The sequence below is a fragment of the Anguilla anguilla genome, chromosome 17 (assembly GCF_013347855.1).
Source record: "Anguilla anguilla isolate fAngAng1 chromosome 17, fAngAng1.pri, whole genome shotgun sequence".
NCBI lineage: Eukaryota > Metazoa > Chordata > Actinopteri > Anguilliformes > Anguillidae > Anguilla > Anguilla anguilla.
This window is the reverse complement of record NC_049217.1, coordinates 1986169-2002670: the sequence shown is the minus strand read 5'-3', so window position 1 is coordinate 2002670 and position 16502 is coordinate 1986169. Positions and strand designations below refer to the sequence as shown.

At 44.2% G+C, this 16502-nt stretch overlaps 1 protein-coding gene across 4 annotated transcripts in view; it reads right to left on the bottom strand.

Moving 5' to 3' along the window:
* LOC118216808 (disintegrin and metalloproteinase domain-containing protein 11-like) overlaps positions 1-16502 on the bottom strand; it is a 71554-nt gene that overhangs the window by 12529 nt on the left and 42523 nt on the right. For all 4 annotated transcript variants that reach the window (XR_004763075.1, XM_035398319.1, XM_035398320.1 and 1 more), the window contains exons 15-24: positions 16310-16409; positions 14779-14850; positions 13865-13957; positions 12296-12376; positions 12145-12195; positions 11645-11708; positions 10709-10814; positions 10291-10410; positions 8931-9099; positions 1547-1658 (exon numbers count right to left, since the gene is read on the bottom strand). Coding sequence is in view for 3 of the 4 variants with exons in the window: in XM_035398319.1 (XP_035254210.1) it covers positions 1547-1658; positions 8931-9099; positions 10291-10410; positions 10709-10814; positions 11645-11708; positions 12145-12195; positions 12296-12376; positions 13865-13957; positions 14779-14850; positions 16310-16409 (968 nt within the window). In the remaining variant the exon portion in view is untranslated. The remainder of the gene's footprint in view (positions 1-1546; positions 1659-8930; positions 9100-10290; positions 10411-10708; positions 10815-11644; positions 11709-12144; positions 12196-12295; positions 12377-13864; positions 13958-14778; positions 14851-16309; positions 16410-16502) is intronic.

Below are 16502 nucleotides of genomic sequence, written 5' to 3'. Positions count from 1 at the left end.
TCTAGCGTATGGGTGGTGTGTTCATCTACACATACCAGCAAATATAAATTTGAAATCCAGCTGTCTCTGGTGGAACACCAGTTATACATGTAAGCTTATAAGCTACCACACGCAAACTGCTCCAGCAGCACACTGACAAACTGCTTCCCCGTTATTGTGGTAATGCATGACCCCCACCCAACAATTCAGAGAGACGGGCTCCTTTCACAGGTTTTGGCCTGGATTCACAAAGCACCTCTGGGCAGGAGTGCTGCTCCAGGGTCAGCCTTCCCCTGTTCACATCTGACTCTGATCCACCCTGAGCCAAAGGGCCAGACTGATCTTAGATCAGCACTCCCGCTCTATTGGAATACAGGCTTGGGTGTTTAAAATGTGAATTTGGCCCGGGTCTGGTTACAGTGCAGGAACTTTATATGGTAGCTATGGAAACAGCATGAGGTCACAGTAGAGAGGAGGGAGACAAGATCTGCCAGGGGGAAAACATGGAGGATGTGCTAGACTGCAGGGAGGGGGTGCTGCAGGGAGGGGGGGCTGCAGGGTGGGGGGTGGGGGTGCTGCAGGGTGGGGGGGTGCTGCAGGGCAGGGGGGTGCTGCAGGGTGGGGGGTGGGGATGCTGCAGGGAGGGGGGGCTGCAGGGTGGAGGTGCTGCAGGGGGGATGCTGCGGGGCGGGGGGGTGCTGCAGGGTGGGGGGGTGCTGCAGGGTGGGGGGATGCTGCAGGGGGGGAGTGCTGCAGGGGGGGATGCTGCGGGGGGAGATGCTGCGGGGCAGGGGGGTGCTGCAGGGCAGGGGGGTGCTGCAGGGTAGGGGGGGGTGCTGCAGGGTGGGGGGGTGCTGCAGGGGGGGGGGTGCTGCAGGGTCGGGGGGTGCTGCAGGGCAGGGGGGTGCTGCAGGGTGGGGGTGCTGCAGGGTGGGTGGGAGGCATGCAGGGTGGGGGGGTGCTGCAGGGCAGGGGGGTGCTGCAGGGTGGGGGGGGGGCTGCAGGGTGGGGTGCTGCAGGGTGGGTGGGGTGCTGCAGGGTGGGGGGTGCTGCAGGGTGGGGGGTGCTGCGGGGCAGGGGGGGGCTGCAGGGCGGGGGGGGTGCTGCAGGGTGGGTGGGGTGCTGCAGGGCGGGGGGGGGGTGCTGCAGGGTGGGTGGGGTGCTGCAGGGTGGGGGGGTGCTGCAGGGTGGGGGGGTGCTGCAGGGTGGGTGGGGTGCTGCAGGGCAGGGGGGGTGCTGCAGTGGGTGGGGTGCTGCAGGGCAGGGGGGTGCTGCAGTGGGTGGGGTGCTGCAGGATGGGTGGGGTGCTGCAGGGCAGGGGGGTGCTGCAGTGGGTGAGGTGCTGCAGGGCAGGGGGTGCTGCAGGGTGGGGGGTGGGGGTACTGCAGGGTGGGGGGGGTGTTGTAGGCTGGGGGTGCTGCAGGGCAGAGAGGAGGTGCTGCAGAGCGGAGGGGGGGGGGGGTGCTGCAGGCTGGGGGTGTTGTAGGCTGGGGGTGCTGCAAGGTGGGGTGCTGCAGGGTTGGGCGCTGCAGGGCAGGGGGGGAGGCGCTGCACGGCGGGTACAGACCCTTCTTCTCTGTTCCGTCCCGGGGTTTGGGTTCAGGGATGGGGTCGTAAAAACTGCAGTCTTTGCCAGTGTAGTCTCTGTCACAGATACACTTCACCTCATTACTGCAGGTCTGAAACAGAGAGAAGTGGGAGGCGATCAGTACAGACCATAAACAAATACTGTTCACACAGTATAGCTGAAATATAAATACTATTCACAGCAGTGTAACTGAACAAAATACTGTTCAAGAGTATAGCTGAACTATAAATACTGTTCACAGCAGTTTATCTGGAGTATAAATACTGTTCACAGCAGTATAGCATAACTATAAATACTGTTCACAGCAGTTTATCTGGAGTATAAATACTGTTCACAGCAGTACAGACCATACACAAATACTGTTCACAGCAGTATAGCATAACTATAAATACTGTTCACAGAAGTTTATCTGGAGTATAAATACTGTTCACAGCAGTACAGACCATACACAAATACTGTTCACAGCAGTATAGCAGAACTATAAATACTGTTCATAGCAGTTCAGCTAGAGTATAAATACTGTTCACAGCAGTACAGACCATATACAAATATTGTTCCCAGCAGTATAGTAGGACTATAAATACTGTTCACAGCAGTTTATCTGGAGTATAAATACTGTTCACAGCAGTACAGACCATAAACAAATACTGTTCACAGCAGTACAGCAGAACTATAAATACTGTTTACAGCAGTTTATCTAGAGTATAAATACTGTTCACAGCAGTACAGACCATACACAAATATTGTTCACAGCAGTATAGCAAAACTATAAATACTGTTCACAGCAGTTTAACTGGAGTATAAATACTGTTCACAGCAGTATAGCAGAACTATAAATACTGTTCATAGCAGTTAATCTGGAGTATAAATACTGTTCACAGCAGTATAGCAGAACTATAAATACTGTTCATAGCAGTATAGCAGAACTATAAATACTGTTCACAGCAGTTAATCTGGAGTATAAATACTGTTCACAGCAGTACAGACCATATACAAATACTGTTCACAGCAGTACAGCAGAACTATAAATACTGCTCACAGCAGTTTATCCAAAGTATAAATACTGTTCACAGCAGTATATCTGGAGTATAAATACTGTTCACAGCAGTTTATCTGGAGTATAAACACTTCACAGCAGTACAGGCCATACAGAAATATTGTTCACAGCAGTATAGCAGAACATTAAATACTATTCACAGCAGAGTAACTGAACTAAATACTGTTCACAGAAGTACAGACCATACACAAATACTGTTCACAGCAGTATAGCAGAACTATAAATACTGTTCATAGCAGTTTATCTGGAGTATAAATACTGTTCACAGCAGGATTGCAGAACTATAAATACTGTTCACAGCAGTTTATCTGGAGAATAAATACTGTTCACAGCAGTATAGCTGAACTATAAATACTGTTCACAGCAGTTTATTTGGAGTATAAATACTGTTCACAGCAGTATAGCAGAACTATAAATACAGGTCACAGCAGTTTATCTGGAGTATAAATACTGTTCACAGCAGTACAGATCATACACAAATACGGTTCACAGCAGTATAGCAGAACTGTGAAAATACTGTTCATAGCAGTTTATCTGGACTATAAATACTGTTCATAGCAGTATATCTGGAGTATAAATATTGTTCATAGCAGTTTATCTGGAATATAAATACTGTTCACAGCAGTATAGCAGAACTATGAATACTGTTCACAGCAGTTTATCTGTAATATAAATACTGTTCACAGCAGTATAGTAGAACTATAAATACTGTTCACAGCAGTTTATCTGGAGTATAAATACTGTTCACAGCAGTATATCTGGAGTATAAATACTGTTCATAGCAGTTTATCTGGAGTATAAATACTGTTCACAGCAGTATAGCTGAATTATAAATACTGTTCACTGCAGTTCATCTGGAGTAGAAATACTGTTCACAGCAGTATAGCAGAACGATAAATACTGTTCACAGCAGTTTATCTGGAGTATAAATACTGTTCACAGCAGTATAACAGAACTATAAATACTGTTCACAGCAGTTTATCTGGAACATAAATACTGTTCACAGCAGTATAGCTGAACTATAAATACTGTTCACAGCAGTACAGACTATAAACAAATACAGTTCACCGCAGTATAGCAGAACTATAAATACTGTTCACAGCAGTTTATCTGGACCATAAATACTGTTCACAGCAGTATAGCTGAACTATAAATACTGTTCACAGCAGTACATACTATAAACAAATACAGTTCACCGCAGTATAGCAGAACTATAAATACTGTTCACAGCAGTTTATCTGGAGTATAAATACTGTTCACAGCAGTATAGCTGAATTATAAATACTGTTCACTGCAGTTCATCTGGAGTAGAAATACTGTTCACAGCAGTATAGCAGAACGATAAATACTGTTCACAGCAGTTTATCTGGAGTATAAATACTGTTCACAGCAGTATAACAGAACTATAAATACTGTTCACAGCAGTTTATCTGGACCATAAATACTGTTCACAGCAGTATAGCTGAACTATAAATACTGTTCAAAGCAGTACAGACTATAAACAAATACAGTTCACCGCAGTATAGCAGAACTATAAATACTGTTCACAGCAGTTTATCTGGACCATAAATATTGTTCACAGCAGTATAGCTGAACTATAAATACTGTTCACAGCAGTACATACTATAAACAAATACAGTTCACTGCAGTATAGCAGAACTATAAATACTGTTCACAGCAGTTTATCTGGACCATAAATACTGTTGACAGCAGTATAGCTGAACTATAAATACTGTTCACAGCAGTACAGACTATAAACAAATACAGTTCACCGCAGTATAGCTGAAGTTTAAATACTGTTCACAGCAGTTTATCTGGACCATAAATATTGTTCACAGCAGTATAGCTGAACTATAAATACTGTTCACAGCAGTACATACTATAAACAAATACAGTTCACTGCAGTATAGCAGAACTATAAATACTGTTCACAGCAGTTTATCTGGACCATAAATACTGTTCACAGCAGTATAGCTGAACTATAAATACTGTTCACAGCAGTACAGACTATAAACAAATACAGTTCACCGCAGTATAGCTGAAGTTTAAATACTGTTCACAGCATGTTATGGTTCCCTGACCTTGTGCCCTAGTGGCTGAATGTGGTGTTGCGACATTTGTTTGATTGTCTTCCTAATAGGAAATGGGTGTCACCTGGAAGGGGTCCTACTTAAGGGGCCCTCTGGCTGATGCTCTCTCTCTCTCCATTCAGAGGACAACCTGCAGTCTGGCTACACTGCGCATTTTTGTTCTTTTGTAGTGTTCTTTAATTAAAGAGATTTTTGAATTGCGACTATTTTGCGTGATCTCGTTTATGTTGCGACTGGCCAGGGGCTGATCGTAACACAGCAGTACAGACTATTAACAAATACAGTTCACCGCAGTACTGTAAATACTGTTCACAGCAGTATAGCTGAAGTATAAATACTGTTCACAGCAATATATCTGAGTTATACATACTGTTTACAACAGTATACCTGGAGTATAAATGTTCACAGCACTATTTTAAGCATAATAGTGTTCACAGCAGCAGTATATCTGGAGTATAAATACTGTTCATAGCCGTTTATCTGGAGTATGAATACTGTTCACAGCAGGATTGCAGAACTATAAATACTGTTCACAGCAGTTTATCTGGAGAATAAATACTGTTCACAGCAGTATAGCTGAACTATAAATACTGTTCACAGCAGTTTATTTGGAGTATAAATACTGTTCACAGCAGTATAGCAGAACTATAAATACAGGTCACAGCAGTTTATCTGGAGTATAAATACTGTTCACAGCAGTACAGATCATACACAAATACGGTTCACAGCAGTATAGCAGAACTGTGAAAATACTGTTCATAGCAGTTTATCTGGACTATAAATACTGTTCATAGCAGTATATCTGGAGTATAAATATTGTTCATAGCAGTTTATCTGGAATATAAATACTGTTCACAGCAGTATAGCAGAACTATGAATACTGTTCACAGCAGTTTATCTGTAATATAAATACTGTTCACAGCAGTACAGTAGAACTATAAATACTGTTCACAGCAGTTTATCTGGAGTATAAATACTGTTCACTGCAGTTCATCTGGAGTAGAAATACTGTTCACAGCAGTATAGCAGAACGATAAATACTGTTCACAGCAGTTTATCTGGAGTATAAATACTGTTCACAGCAGTATAACAGAACTATAAATACTGTTCACAGCAGTTTATCTGGAACATAAATACTGTTCACAGCAGTATAGCTGAACTATAAATACTGTTCACAGCAGTACAGACTATAAACAAATACAGTTCACTGCAGTATAGCAGAACTATAAATACTGTTCACAGCAGTTTATCTGGACCATAAATACTGTTCACAGCAGTATAGCTGAACTATAAATACTGTTCACAGCAGTACAGACTATAAACAAATACAGTTCACCGCAGTATAGCTGAAGTTTAAATACTGTTCACAGCATGTTATGGTTCCCTGACCTTGTGCCCTAGTGGCTGAATGTGGTGTTGCGACATTTGTTTGATTGTCTTCCTAATAGGAAATGGGTGTCACCTGGAAGGGGTCCTACTTAAGGGGCCCTCTGGCTGATGCTCTCTCTCTCTCCATTCAGAGGACAACCTGCAGTCTGGCTACACTGCGCATTTTTGTTCTTTTGTAGTGTTCTTTAATTAAAGAGATTTTTGAATTGCGACTATTTTGCGTGATCTCGTTTATGTTGCGACTGGCCAGGGGCTGATCGTAACACAGCAGTACAGACTATTAACAAATACAGTTCACCGCAGTACTGTAAATACTGTTCACAGCAGTATAGCTGAAGTATAAATACTGTTCACAGCAATATATCTGAGTTATACATACTGTTTACAACAGTATACCTGGAGTATAAATGTTCACAGCACTATTTTAAGCATAATAGTGTTCACAGCAGCAGTATATCTGGAGTATAAATACTGTTCATAGCCGTTTATCTGGAGTATGAATACTGTTCACAGCAGGATTGCAGAACTATAAATACTGTTCACAGCAGTTTATCTGGAGAATAAATACTGTTCACAGCAGTATAGCTGAACTATAAATACTGTTCACAGCAGTTTATTTGGAGTATAAATACTGTTCACAGCAGTATAGCAGAACTATAAATACAGGTCACAGCAGTTTATCTGGAGTATAAATACTGTTCACAGCAGTACAGATCATACACAAATACGGTTCACAGCAGTATAGCAGAACTGTGAAAATACTGTTCATAGCAGTTTATCTGGACTATAAATACTGTTCATAGCAGTATATCTGGAGTATAAATATTGTTCATAGCAGTTTATCTGGAATATAAATACTGTTCACAGCAGTATAGCAGAACTATGAATACTGTTCACAGCAGTTTATCTGTAATATAAATACTGTTCACAGCAGTATAGTAGAACTATAAATACTGTTCACAGCAGTTTATCTGGAGTATAAATACTGTTCACTGCAGTTCATCTGGAGTAGAAATACTGTTCACAGCAGTATAGCAGAACGATAAATACTGTTCACAGCAGTTTATCTGGAGTATAAATACTGTTCACAGCAGTATAACAGAACTATAAATACTGTTCACAGCAGTTTATCTGGAACATAAATACTGTTCACAGCAGTATAGCTGAACTATAAATACTGTTCACAGCAGTACAGACTATAAACAAATACAGTTCACCGCAGTATAGCAGAACTATAAATACTGTTCACAGCAGTTTATCTGGACCATAAATACTGTTCACAGCAGTATAGCTGAAGTATAAATACTGTTCACAGCAGTACATACTATAAACAAATACAGTTCACCGCAGTATAGCAGAACTATAAATACTGTTCACAGCAGTTTATCTGGAGTATAAATACTGTTCACAGCAGTATAGCTGAATTATAAATACTGTTCACTGCAGTTCATCTGGAGTAGAAATACTGTTCACAGCAGTATAGCAGAACGATAAATACTGTTCACAGCAGTTTATCTGGAGTATAAATACTGTTCACAGCAGTATAACAGAACTATAAATACTGTTCACAGCAGTTTATCTGGACCATAAATACTGTTGACAGCAGTATAGCTGAACTATAAATACTGTTCACAGCAGTACAGACTATAAACAAATACAGTTCACCGCAGTATAGCAGAACTATAAATACTGTTCACAGCAGTTTATCTGGACCATAAATATTGTTCACAGCAGTATAGCTGAACTATAAATACTGTTCACAGCAGTACATACTATAAACAAATACAGTTCACCGCAGTATAGCAGAACTATAAATACTGTTCACAGCAGTTTATCTGGACCATAAATACTGTTCACAGCAGTATAGCTGAACTATAAATACTGTTCACAGCAGTACAGACTATAAACAAATACAGTTCACCGCAGTATAGCTGAAGTTTAAATACTGTTCACAGCATGTTATGGTTCCCTGACCTTGTGCCCTAGTGGCTGAATGTGGTGTTGCGACATTTGTTTGATTGTCTTCCTAATAGGAAATGGGTGTCACCTGGAAGGGGTCCTACTTAAGGGGCCCTCTGGCTGATGCTCTCTCTCTCTCCATTCAGAGGACAACCTGCAGTCTGGCTACACTGCGCATTTTTGTTCTTTTGTAGTGTTCTTTAATTAAAGAGATTTTTGAATTGCGACTATTTTGCGTGATCTCGTTTATGTTGCGACTGGCCAGGGGCTGATCGTAACACAGCAGTACAGACTATTAACAAATACAGTTCACCGCAGTACTGTAAATACTGTTCACAGCAGTATAGCTGAAGTATAAATACTGTTCACAGCAATATATCTGAGTTATACATACTGTTTACAACAGTATACCTGGAGTATAAATGTTCACAGCACTATTTTAAGCATAATAGTGTTCACAGCAGCAGTATATCTGGAATATAAATACTGTTCACAGCAGTATCTTGAGTATAAATAATATATAAAGGATACTGGGTGTGTCCCATTACTCTTCACTCCTCACCTCCTTTCCTTCACTCACCTACTACCAGTCATCTCCTACCCTGAAGTATGTGAAGGAGAGTAGGAGACGAGTTTGAAGCAGTTTTGCCAATACAGTTCTGTGACTTTCGCTCGTCTCCTCCAATATCGAGACACTGGAGGGAGATAATCGGTTTCCAGGGTACGGTGAAGACGAGGTGGCAGTGGAGGAAAGGTGGATGCATTTTTCGGGTATTGGGACGCACCCTATGTGTACGTGTGTCCTGAAGGATCATGAGCAAATGTGTCCTGCAGAATTATGGATAATTGTCGTGGCAGAGGCCCTCACCCCGTGGCCGGAGCAGATGTGGAAGGGGGAGGAGCTGGGGCAGTTGCTGAGGTTGAAGGCAGTCAATGGAATGCAGCGGCGATCCAGGCACATCATGTTGGGCCCGCAGGGTGTCCCGTCCTCCACGTAGCCCAAATCTGAACCGTCCTCGAGCAGGGCGTGGCCCCCACTGGGCACATGCAGAGAGAAAGAGAAAATATCACATTAAGACCAGGCCTGATTTCCTCAACTATCTTCTTCTCTAGAAACTGAACTACAGGCCTGAGGTCCTCAACCATCCTCTTCTCTAGGGACTGAACCACAGGCCTGAGTTCCTCAATCACCCTCCTCTCTAGCTGCTGAACTACAGGCCTGAGTTCCTCAATCATCCTCCTCTCTAGGGACTGAACTACAGGCCTGAGTTCCTCAATCATCCTCCTCTCTAGGGACTGAACTACAAGCTTGAGTTCCTCAACCATCCTCCTCTCTAGAAACTGAACTACAGGCCTGAGGTCCTCAACCATCCTCCTCTCTAGGGACTGAACCACAGGCCTGAGGTCCTCAATCACCCTCCTCTCTAGGGACTGAACTACAAGCTTGAGGTCCTCAATCATCCTTCTCTCTAGAAACTGAACTACAGGCCTGAGTTCCTCAATCATCCTTCTCCCTAGAAACTGAACTACACGCTTGAGTTCCTCAATCATCCTCCTCTCTATCTGCTGAACTACAAGCTTGAGTTCCTCAACAATCCTCCTCTCTAGGAACTGAACTACAAGCCTGAGTTCCTCAATCATCCTCCACTCTAGGGATTGAACTACAGGTCTGAGTTCCTCAATCATCCTCCTCTCTAGGGACTGAACTACAAGCTTGAGTTCCTCAATCATCCTCCTCTCTAGGGACTGAACTACAGGCCTGAGTTCCTCAATCATCCTCCACTCTAGGGATTGAACTACAAGCTTGAGTTCCTCAATCATCCTCCTCTCTATCTGCTGAACTACAGGTCTGAGTTCCTCAATCACCCTCCCCTCTAGCTGCTGAACTACAGGTCTGAGTTCCTCAATCACCCTCCTCTCTATCTGCTGAACTACAGGTCTGAGTTCCTCAATCATCCTTCTCTCTAGGGACTGAACTACACGATTGAGTTCCTCAATCATCCTTCTCTCTAGGGACTGAACTACAAGCTTGAGTTCCTCAATCCTCCTCCTCTCTATCTGCTGAACTACAGGTCTGAGTTCCTCAATCATCCTCCTCTCTAGGGACCGAATTGAACTAGCTTCAGAGCACTTTCCAGAAACCCATGGAAAATAAACGGGTTATATCTCAGTCACTTTGTCCACTTTGTCTATGGTCTCATTCCTCCCTCCCCCCCTCCCTCCCTCACCGGCAGTCCAGGTATTTGTTCTGGTGGTAGATGGTCTGGCTGGTAACCTCTCCCTGAAGGTCTCCAAAAGCTGGTTTAACCGTCATGTTGGCGCACATGAGCAGCCCACACAACACATCCCTGAGAGAGAAGAAGAGAGAGAGGGAGGGTAAGCGAGGAGGTCAGAGAGAGAGAAGGTCATGTGAAAGGGTGAGACAGGAACGTCACTAAATGACTGAGGTCATGTTAAAAGGTGAGACAGGATATCAGTAAATGACTACGGTCATGTTAAAGAGTGAAACAGGAACGTCAGTAAATGACTGAGGTCATGTGACAGGGTGTCAGTAAATGACTGAGGTCATGTGACAGGGTGTCAGTAAATGACTGAGGTCATGTGACAGGGTGCAGGATGAGAGGAGGTCTAGGCACGGGGACTCACTGCTTGCTGCACTGCAGCCAGCCCTGCCCACTGGAGTCCCGGCCGCAGTTGCCCTTGTCCGAACCCTCCGCGTTCAGCTTCTCGTAGCAGAAGCGGTCCGCCGAATCTGAGGAAGCACACACACAACAGTCAGCCAGAACACCAGCTGGGTAGTGCAGTCCAGCCGGGTAGTGCAGTCCAGCCGGGTAGTGCAGTCCAGCCGGGTAGTGCAGTCCAGCCGGCTAGTGCAGTCCAGCCGGGTAGTGCAGTCCAGCCGGCTAGTGCAGTCGAGTTGGGTACTGCAGGCCTCCAGAGGGCACATGATCCAGAGCAGGTTTATCAGGCCCTTTCCTCCACAGCTGAGCTGCAGCACGTCTGTCCCTCCAGTGAGGGGATTCACACTCATCCCAGTCTGCTGCTGCTGCTGCGTGTTCATCTGCACAAACGCTTAGCTGCTGGAGCACGGACATCTGATGAATCAGTCTTCAGATTAGCTGGGGTCTCTCCCCTGTGCCCCTGTCTGCTATGGGCTCTTAGAAACAGGCCTCGGTGCCCTCTTGGTGAAATTGCACTTGTATTACTAAGAGTATGACTGATATACTCCACTAGTGTTAGAGTGTCTACTAAGTGACTGTAATGTAATGAAATAAATCCAAGCTTTTTCACTTGAGCAGCTACATGTGTGTATGCATATTCTGAAGCTCACGTTTTCACTCCTTCACTGAGTGAGCAGATGCTCCAGAGTAACAAATATATCCTCCTTCACTGGATGCCAAAAATGTTCTGAGCACTGAATGCACTAAGCAGCCACAGCCCTTAAAGTAGTTTCATCGGTTGTTTTAGAAACTTTGCATTTTAGTTACAACCAGGTGAATACTTGTTGGAATACAGTACGTTTTCCCATGACAGAATGATACGGATAAAGGGGACATTTTAGGACTAGTAAAATGTGCTCACCATGACCCCACAGTCCCCTACACTGCCCGTCCCGGGTTCGGCACCGCCCCCCATAACACCGGCCCTGAGAGAGAACGAAGGGGAGGAGTTAAACAGACATGCACACACACACTCACACACACTGTCTCTCACATGCACACTGGCACACTGTCTCACACACAAGCGCGCTCATGCACACACACAACACACACACACACACATGTGCATGCACACACTCATACACATGCACATTCACACTCCCTCTCACTCACGTGTGCACACACACACACTTTCTCTCACACACATGCACATTCACACTCTCATACACACGTGCACACACACACACACAGACTTACATATACATGCATACACACGCACATACACACACAAATACATACTCTCTCTCTCATACACATACATATTTGCATACTCTCTGGCATACATAAGCACACACACACACACACACACACACACACATCTGCCTGGAAAAGCTGGTCAAAAGCAGACATAAAAACAGTTACCTGGTTGTTGTCACAAATGTACCCGTCCAGCTTGTGAACATTGTAAGGACACTATAGTGGGGACAAGAGAAAAGCTGTTGATAAAGGGATATACTTTTCACAGATTAAAGAGGACTACATTTCCCAGGAGTCCTCTGCATGGCACCCATACCTGGCTGGAGTCTCCTGAGCAGGTCTCTGGGACGTCGCATTCATTTACTGCCTCTCTGCACACCACCCCTCTCTGTTCATACTGAGACACAACACAGCAGAGTCATGCACCGAAGGCTACACACTGCTCTGTGAAATATTAGACCATACACTGAGGACACAGAAGGCTACACACCGCTCTGTGAAATATTAGACCATACACTGAGGACACAGAAGGCTACACACCGCTCTGTGAAATATCAGACCATACACTGAGGACACCGATGAGAAATACTGCTGCATTATTCACTTGAACAGCTGACTCATTACTAGCGCAGTGTCCCCCCTGTAATTGTAAGGCATTAAAACTATATCCCTAACAGCCACACCCACCTGCTCCTAACGATCACCATAACAATGCTACTTTTATCACCAGCACACCCACCTGCTCCTAACGATCACCATAACAATGCTACTTTTATCACCAGCACACCCACCTGCTCCTAACGATCACCATAGCAATGCTACTTTTATCACCAGTCAAGTACCAAAAACATTTTACTCAGTGCAGCTCAGACTAACCGTGTCAGATATTATAGTAGATATTACACTGTACTGAATTTGCTAGCACAGCGGTTGTCTACCCTGGTCCTGGGGAATCTCCACTCATGTTGGTTTATTTTTAATCTTAATTGCAATTCATGAAGTATAAAGAAGTCTTAATTGTTCAATTATGTCTTTAATATAAAAATTTACTGTCAAATGATTTACTGTTAATTCAACATTACATCAGAAACATATATAATGAATGTTCCATGTTAACTTATAGACATTTAACCAGTCAGCTCACTTGTCAGAAAACGAATCATTCTATAATGTTCTGTGGCAAATTGCTCCTTTCAAAATATGATGTACCAGCAAGTTTCTCAGAAGATAATATCAGTGAGTCACTGAATAAGACATACTACTGAGTAAGATATACCACTGAGTAACTGAATAAGACATATTACTGAGTAAGATATACCAGTGAGTCACTGAGTAAGATATACCAGTGAGTAACTGAGTAAGATACCAGTGAGTCACTGAGTAAGATATACCAGTGAGTCACTGAGTAAGATATACCAGTGAGTAACTGAGTAAGATACCAGTGAGTCACTGAGTAAGATATACCAGTGAGTCACTGAGTAAGATATACCAGTGAGTGACTGAGTAAGATACCAGTGAGTCACTGAGTAAGATATACCAGTGAGTCACTGAGTAAGATATACCAGTGGGTAACTGAGTAAGACATACTAGTGAGTCACTGAGTAAGATATACCAGTGAGTCACTGAGTAAGATATACCAGTGGGTAACTGAGTAAGACATACTAGTGAGTCACTGAGTAAGATATGCCAGTGAGTAACTGAGTAAGATATACCAGTGAGTAACTGAGTAAGATATACCAGTGAGTCACTGAGTAAGATATGCCAGTGAGTAACTGAGTCACTGAGTAAGACATACTATTGAGTCACGGAGTAAGATATGCCACTGAGTCACTGAGTAAGATATGCCAGTGTGGTATCAGTGGTAAATGTAAGAAGAGCTGTTCACCCTGCAGCTCCGACAGCAGAGTCCGTTGCTGCACATGGCATCATGGGAAAGCGTGCACTTTTTACAGCAGGATCCACCATTTCGGGAACACTCCTGTGGGTAAACAGGAAGAGCAAGGTCACCGCACCGTTTTTCACCCTTACAACATTACTGTACCACAAGTCTAACACATCCCCTTACAGCATTACTGTACCACAGACTAACACATCCCCTTACAGCATTACTGTACCACAGTCTAACACATCCCCTTACAACATTACTGTACCACAGTCTAACACATCCCGTTACAGCATTACTGTACCACAGTCTAACACATCCCCTTACAGCATTACTGTACCACAGTCTAACACATCCCCTTACAGCATTACTGTACCACAGTCTAACACATCCCTTTTCAGCATTACTGTACCACAGACTAACACATCCCCTTACAACATTACTGTACCACAATCTAACACATCCCCTTACCACATTACTGTGCCACAATCTAACACATCTCCTTACAACAACTGTAATGTTATGATTATGTTTATTATGTCAGTGAGATTAGACTCATATTGGTCCTGAATAAATGGAAGTAACTGTTCTCTCAGTGCCACATTGATTATGACCACCCTACACGAAAGCATTCTTTTACTGCAGAGATGAGTATCTTTAAATATTCAAATGCCCCCCATCCACAGAACACAGGGTAGTTGCCCAACGGTTTCGGCAATGTGCCAGTGATGTCATCCATACATCACAGCCTTCTGGCAACAAGCAGCGGCTCATTCCCTTATTAAGTGCCTATACTGCAGTACAGCAGTGGTCTGTGGCATGACTTCATCTGCTGTCCTTCTCGGGGAAAACTTTACTGCTGTAGCTTTCACCTCCTTTTATCTGGGAATAGTGCTGTGATGCCAGGCTGAACTCACCAGTTGAGAGCCACAGTCACACTCCTCCCCCATCTCCACAAAACCGTTTCCACATTCCGGAGGGTCCAGCAACTGTAACCAATGGATGAAGAAAGTAAGTAAGAGATTGAGGAGGGGGAGTTATTGGGAAGGATGGAACAGGTAAGGAAGGAGGAAGAAAAGGAAGTAAATTAATATCTGAATCTGGAAAAACAAGGGTGTTAGTAAAAACATACATGGGGTGCAGCTAGTTGTCCAGAAGGGCCTTCATGCTTTAACTGACTTCCCGTTCCCACTGGACTCCACTAGCCCAACCCACTCAAACAAAGCCAGTTATGTCTGTTCATATTGCACTGACTGATTTAGGAGCAGTTTGCAAAAACCAATTCTAGCCTGAACCATCATGAAAAGTGAGCTAAAGCTAATCTAGGGTCAGAGCTTGAGTACTGCTGACCATCTATCTCAAGAGCATCTGAAAAGGGAAGTTGGAGTTCCAGAGGTTGGTGTCCTGTAAGCAGTCTGGAAGCACATTATAGTCTGTGTTACTGTATAGATCAGTAGTAGGAATCATGGAATAATTATATTGTGTAGGTGATCAGGAATCCACATACTGCTTTATTATGCAAGGTTATGAGCAGCCTGGTCAGGCTCATAGTGCTGTAAGGTTATGAGCAGCCAGGTCAGGCTCATAGTGCTGTAAGGTTATGAGCAGCCAGGTCAGGCTCATAGTACTGTAAGGTTATGAGCAGCCTGGTCAAGCTCATAGTGCTGTAAGGTTATGAGCAGCCTGGTCAGGCTCATAGTGCTATAAGGTTATGAGCAGCCTGGTCAGGCTCATAGTGCTGTAAGGTTATGAGCAGCCTGATCAGGCTCATAGTGCTGTAAGGCTATGAGTAGCCTGGTCAGGCTCATAGTGCTGTAAGGTTATGAGTAGCTTGGTCAGGCTCATAGTGCTATAACCTTATAACCTTATAGTGCTGTAAGGTTATGAGCAGCCTGGTCAGGCTCATAGTGCTGTAAGGTTATGAGCAGCCTGGTCAAGCTCATAGTGCTGTAAGGTTATGAGCAGCCTGGTCAGGCTCATAGTGCTGTAAGGTTATGAGCAGCCTGGTCAGGCTCATAGTGCTGTAAGGTTATGAGCAGCCTGGTCGGGCTCATAGTGCTGTAAGGTTAAGAGCAGCCTGGTCAGGCTCATAGTGCTGTAAGGTTATGAGCAGCCTGGTCTGGCTCATAGTGCTGTAAGGTTATGAGCAGCCTGGTCAGGTTCACAATACCGTAAGGTTATGAGCAGCCCTATAGGGTTATAGTACTGCAAAGTTATAAGCAGCAAGGTCAGGCTTATAGTGCTGTAAGGTTATGAGCAGCCTGGTCAGGCTCATAGTGCTGTAAGGTTATGAGCAGCCTGGTTAGGCTCATAGTGCTGTAAGGTTATGAGCAGCCTGGTCAGGCTCATAGTGCTGTAAGGTTATGAGCAGCCTGGTCAGGCTCATAGTAGTGCAAGGTTAAGAGCAGCCTGTATCAAGAAGGAACACAATTGCAATGCCCCCCATACCTTGTTGGGCTTGTTGAAGAGACAGCTCCCGCCCCCTCTCTGCAGGAATCGGGCATATTCTTCCACACTGCATCGGGAGAACTTTCGCGGGATGTAGAACCTGCCGGAAACATGCAGGAATGATGAATGAGGGACACTTATCTGCAGTTTTTATAAATGGATCAGTATTACAAGAGATGGAGTGACCGGCGAA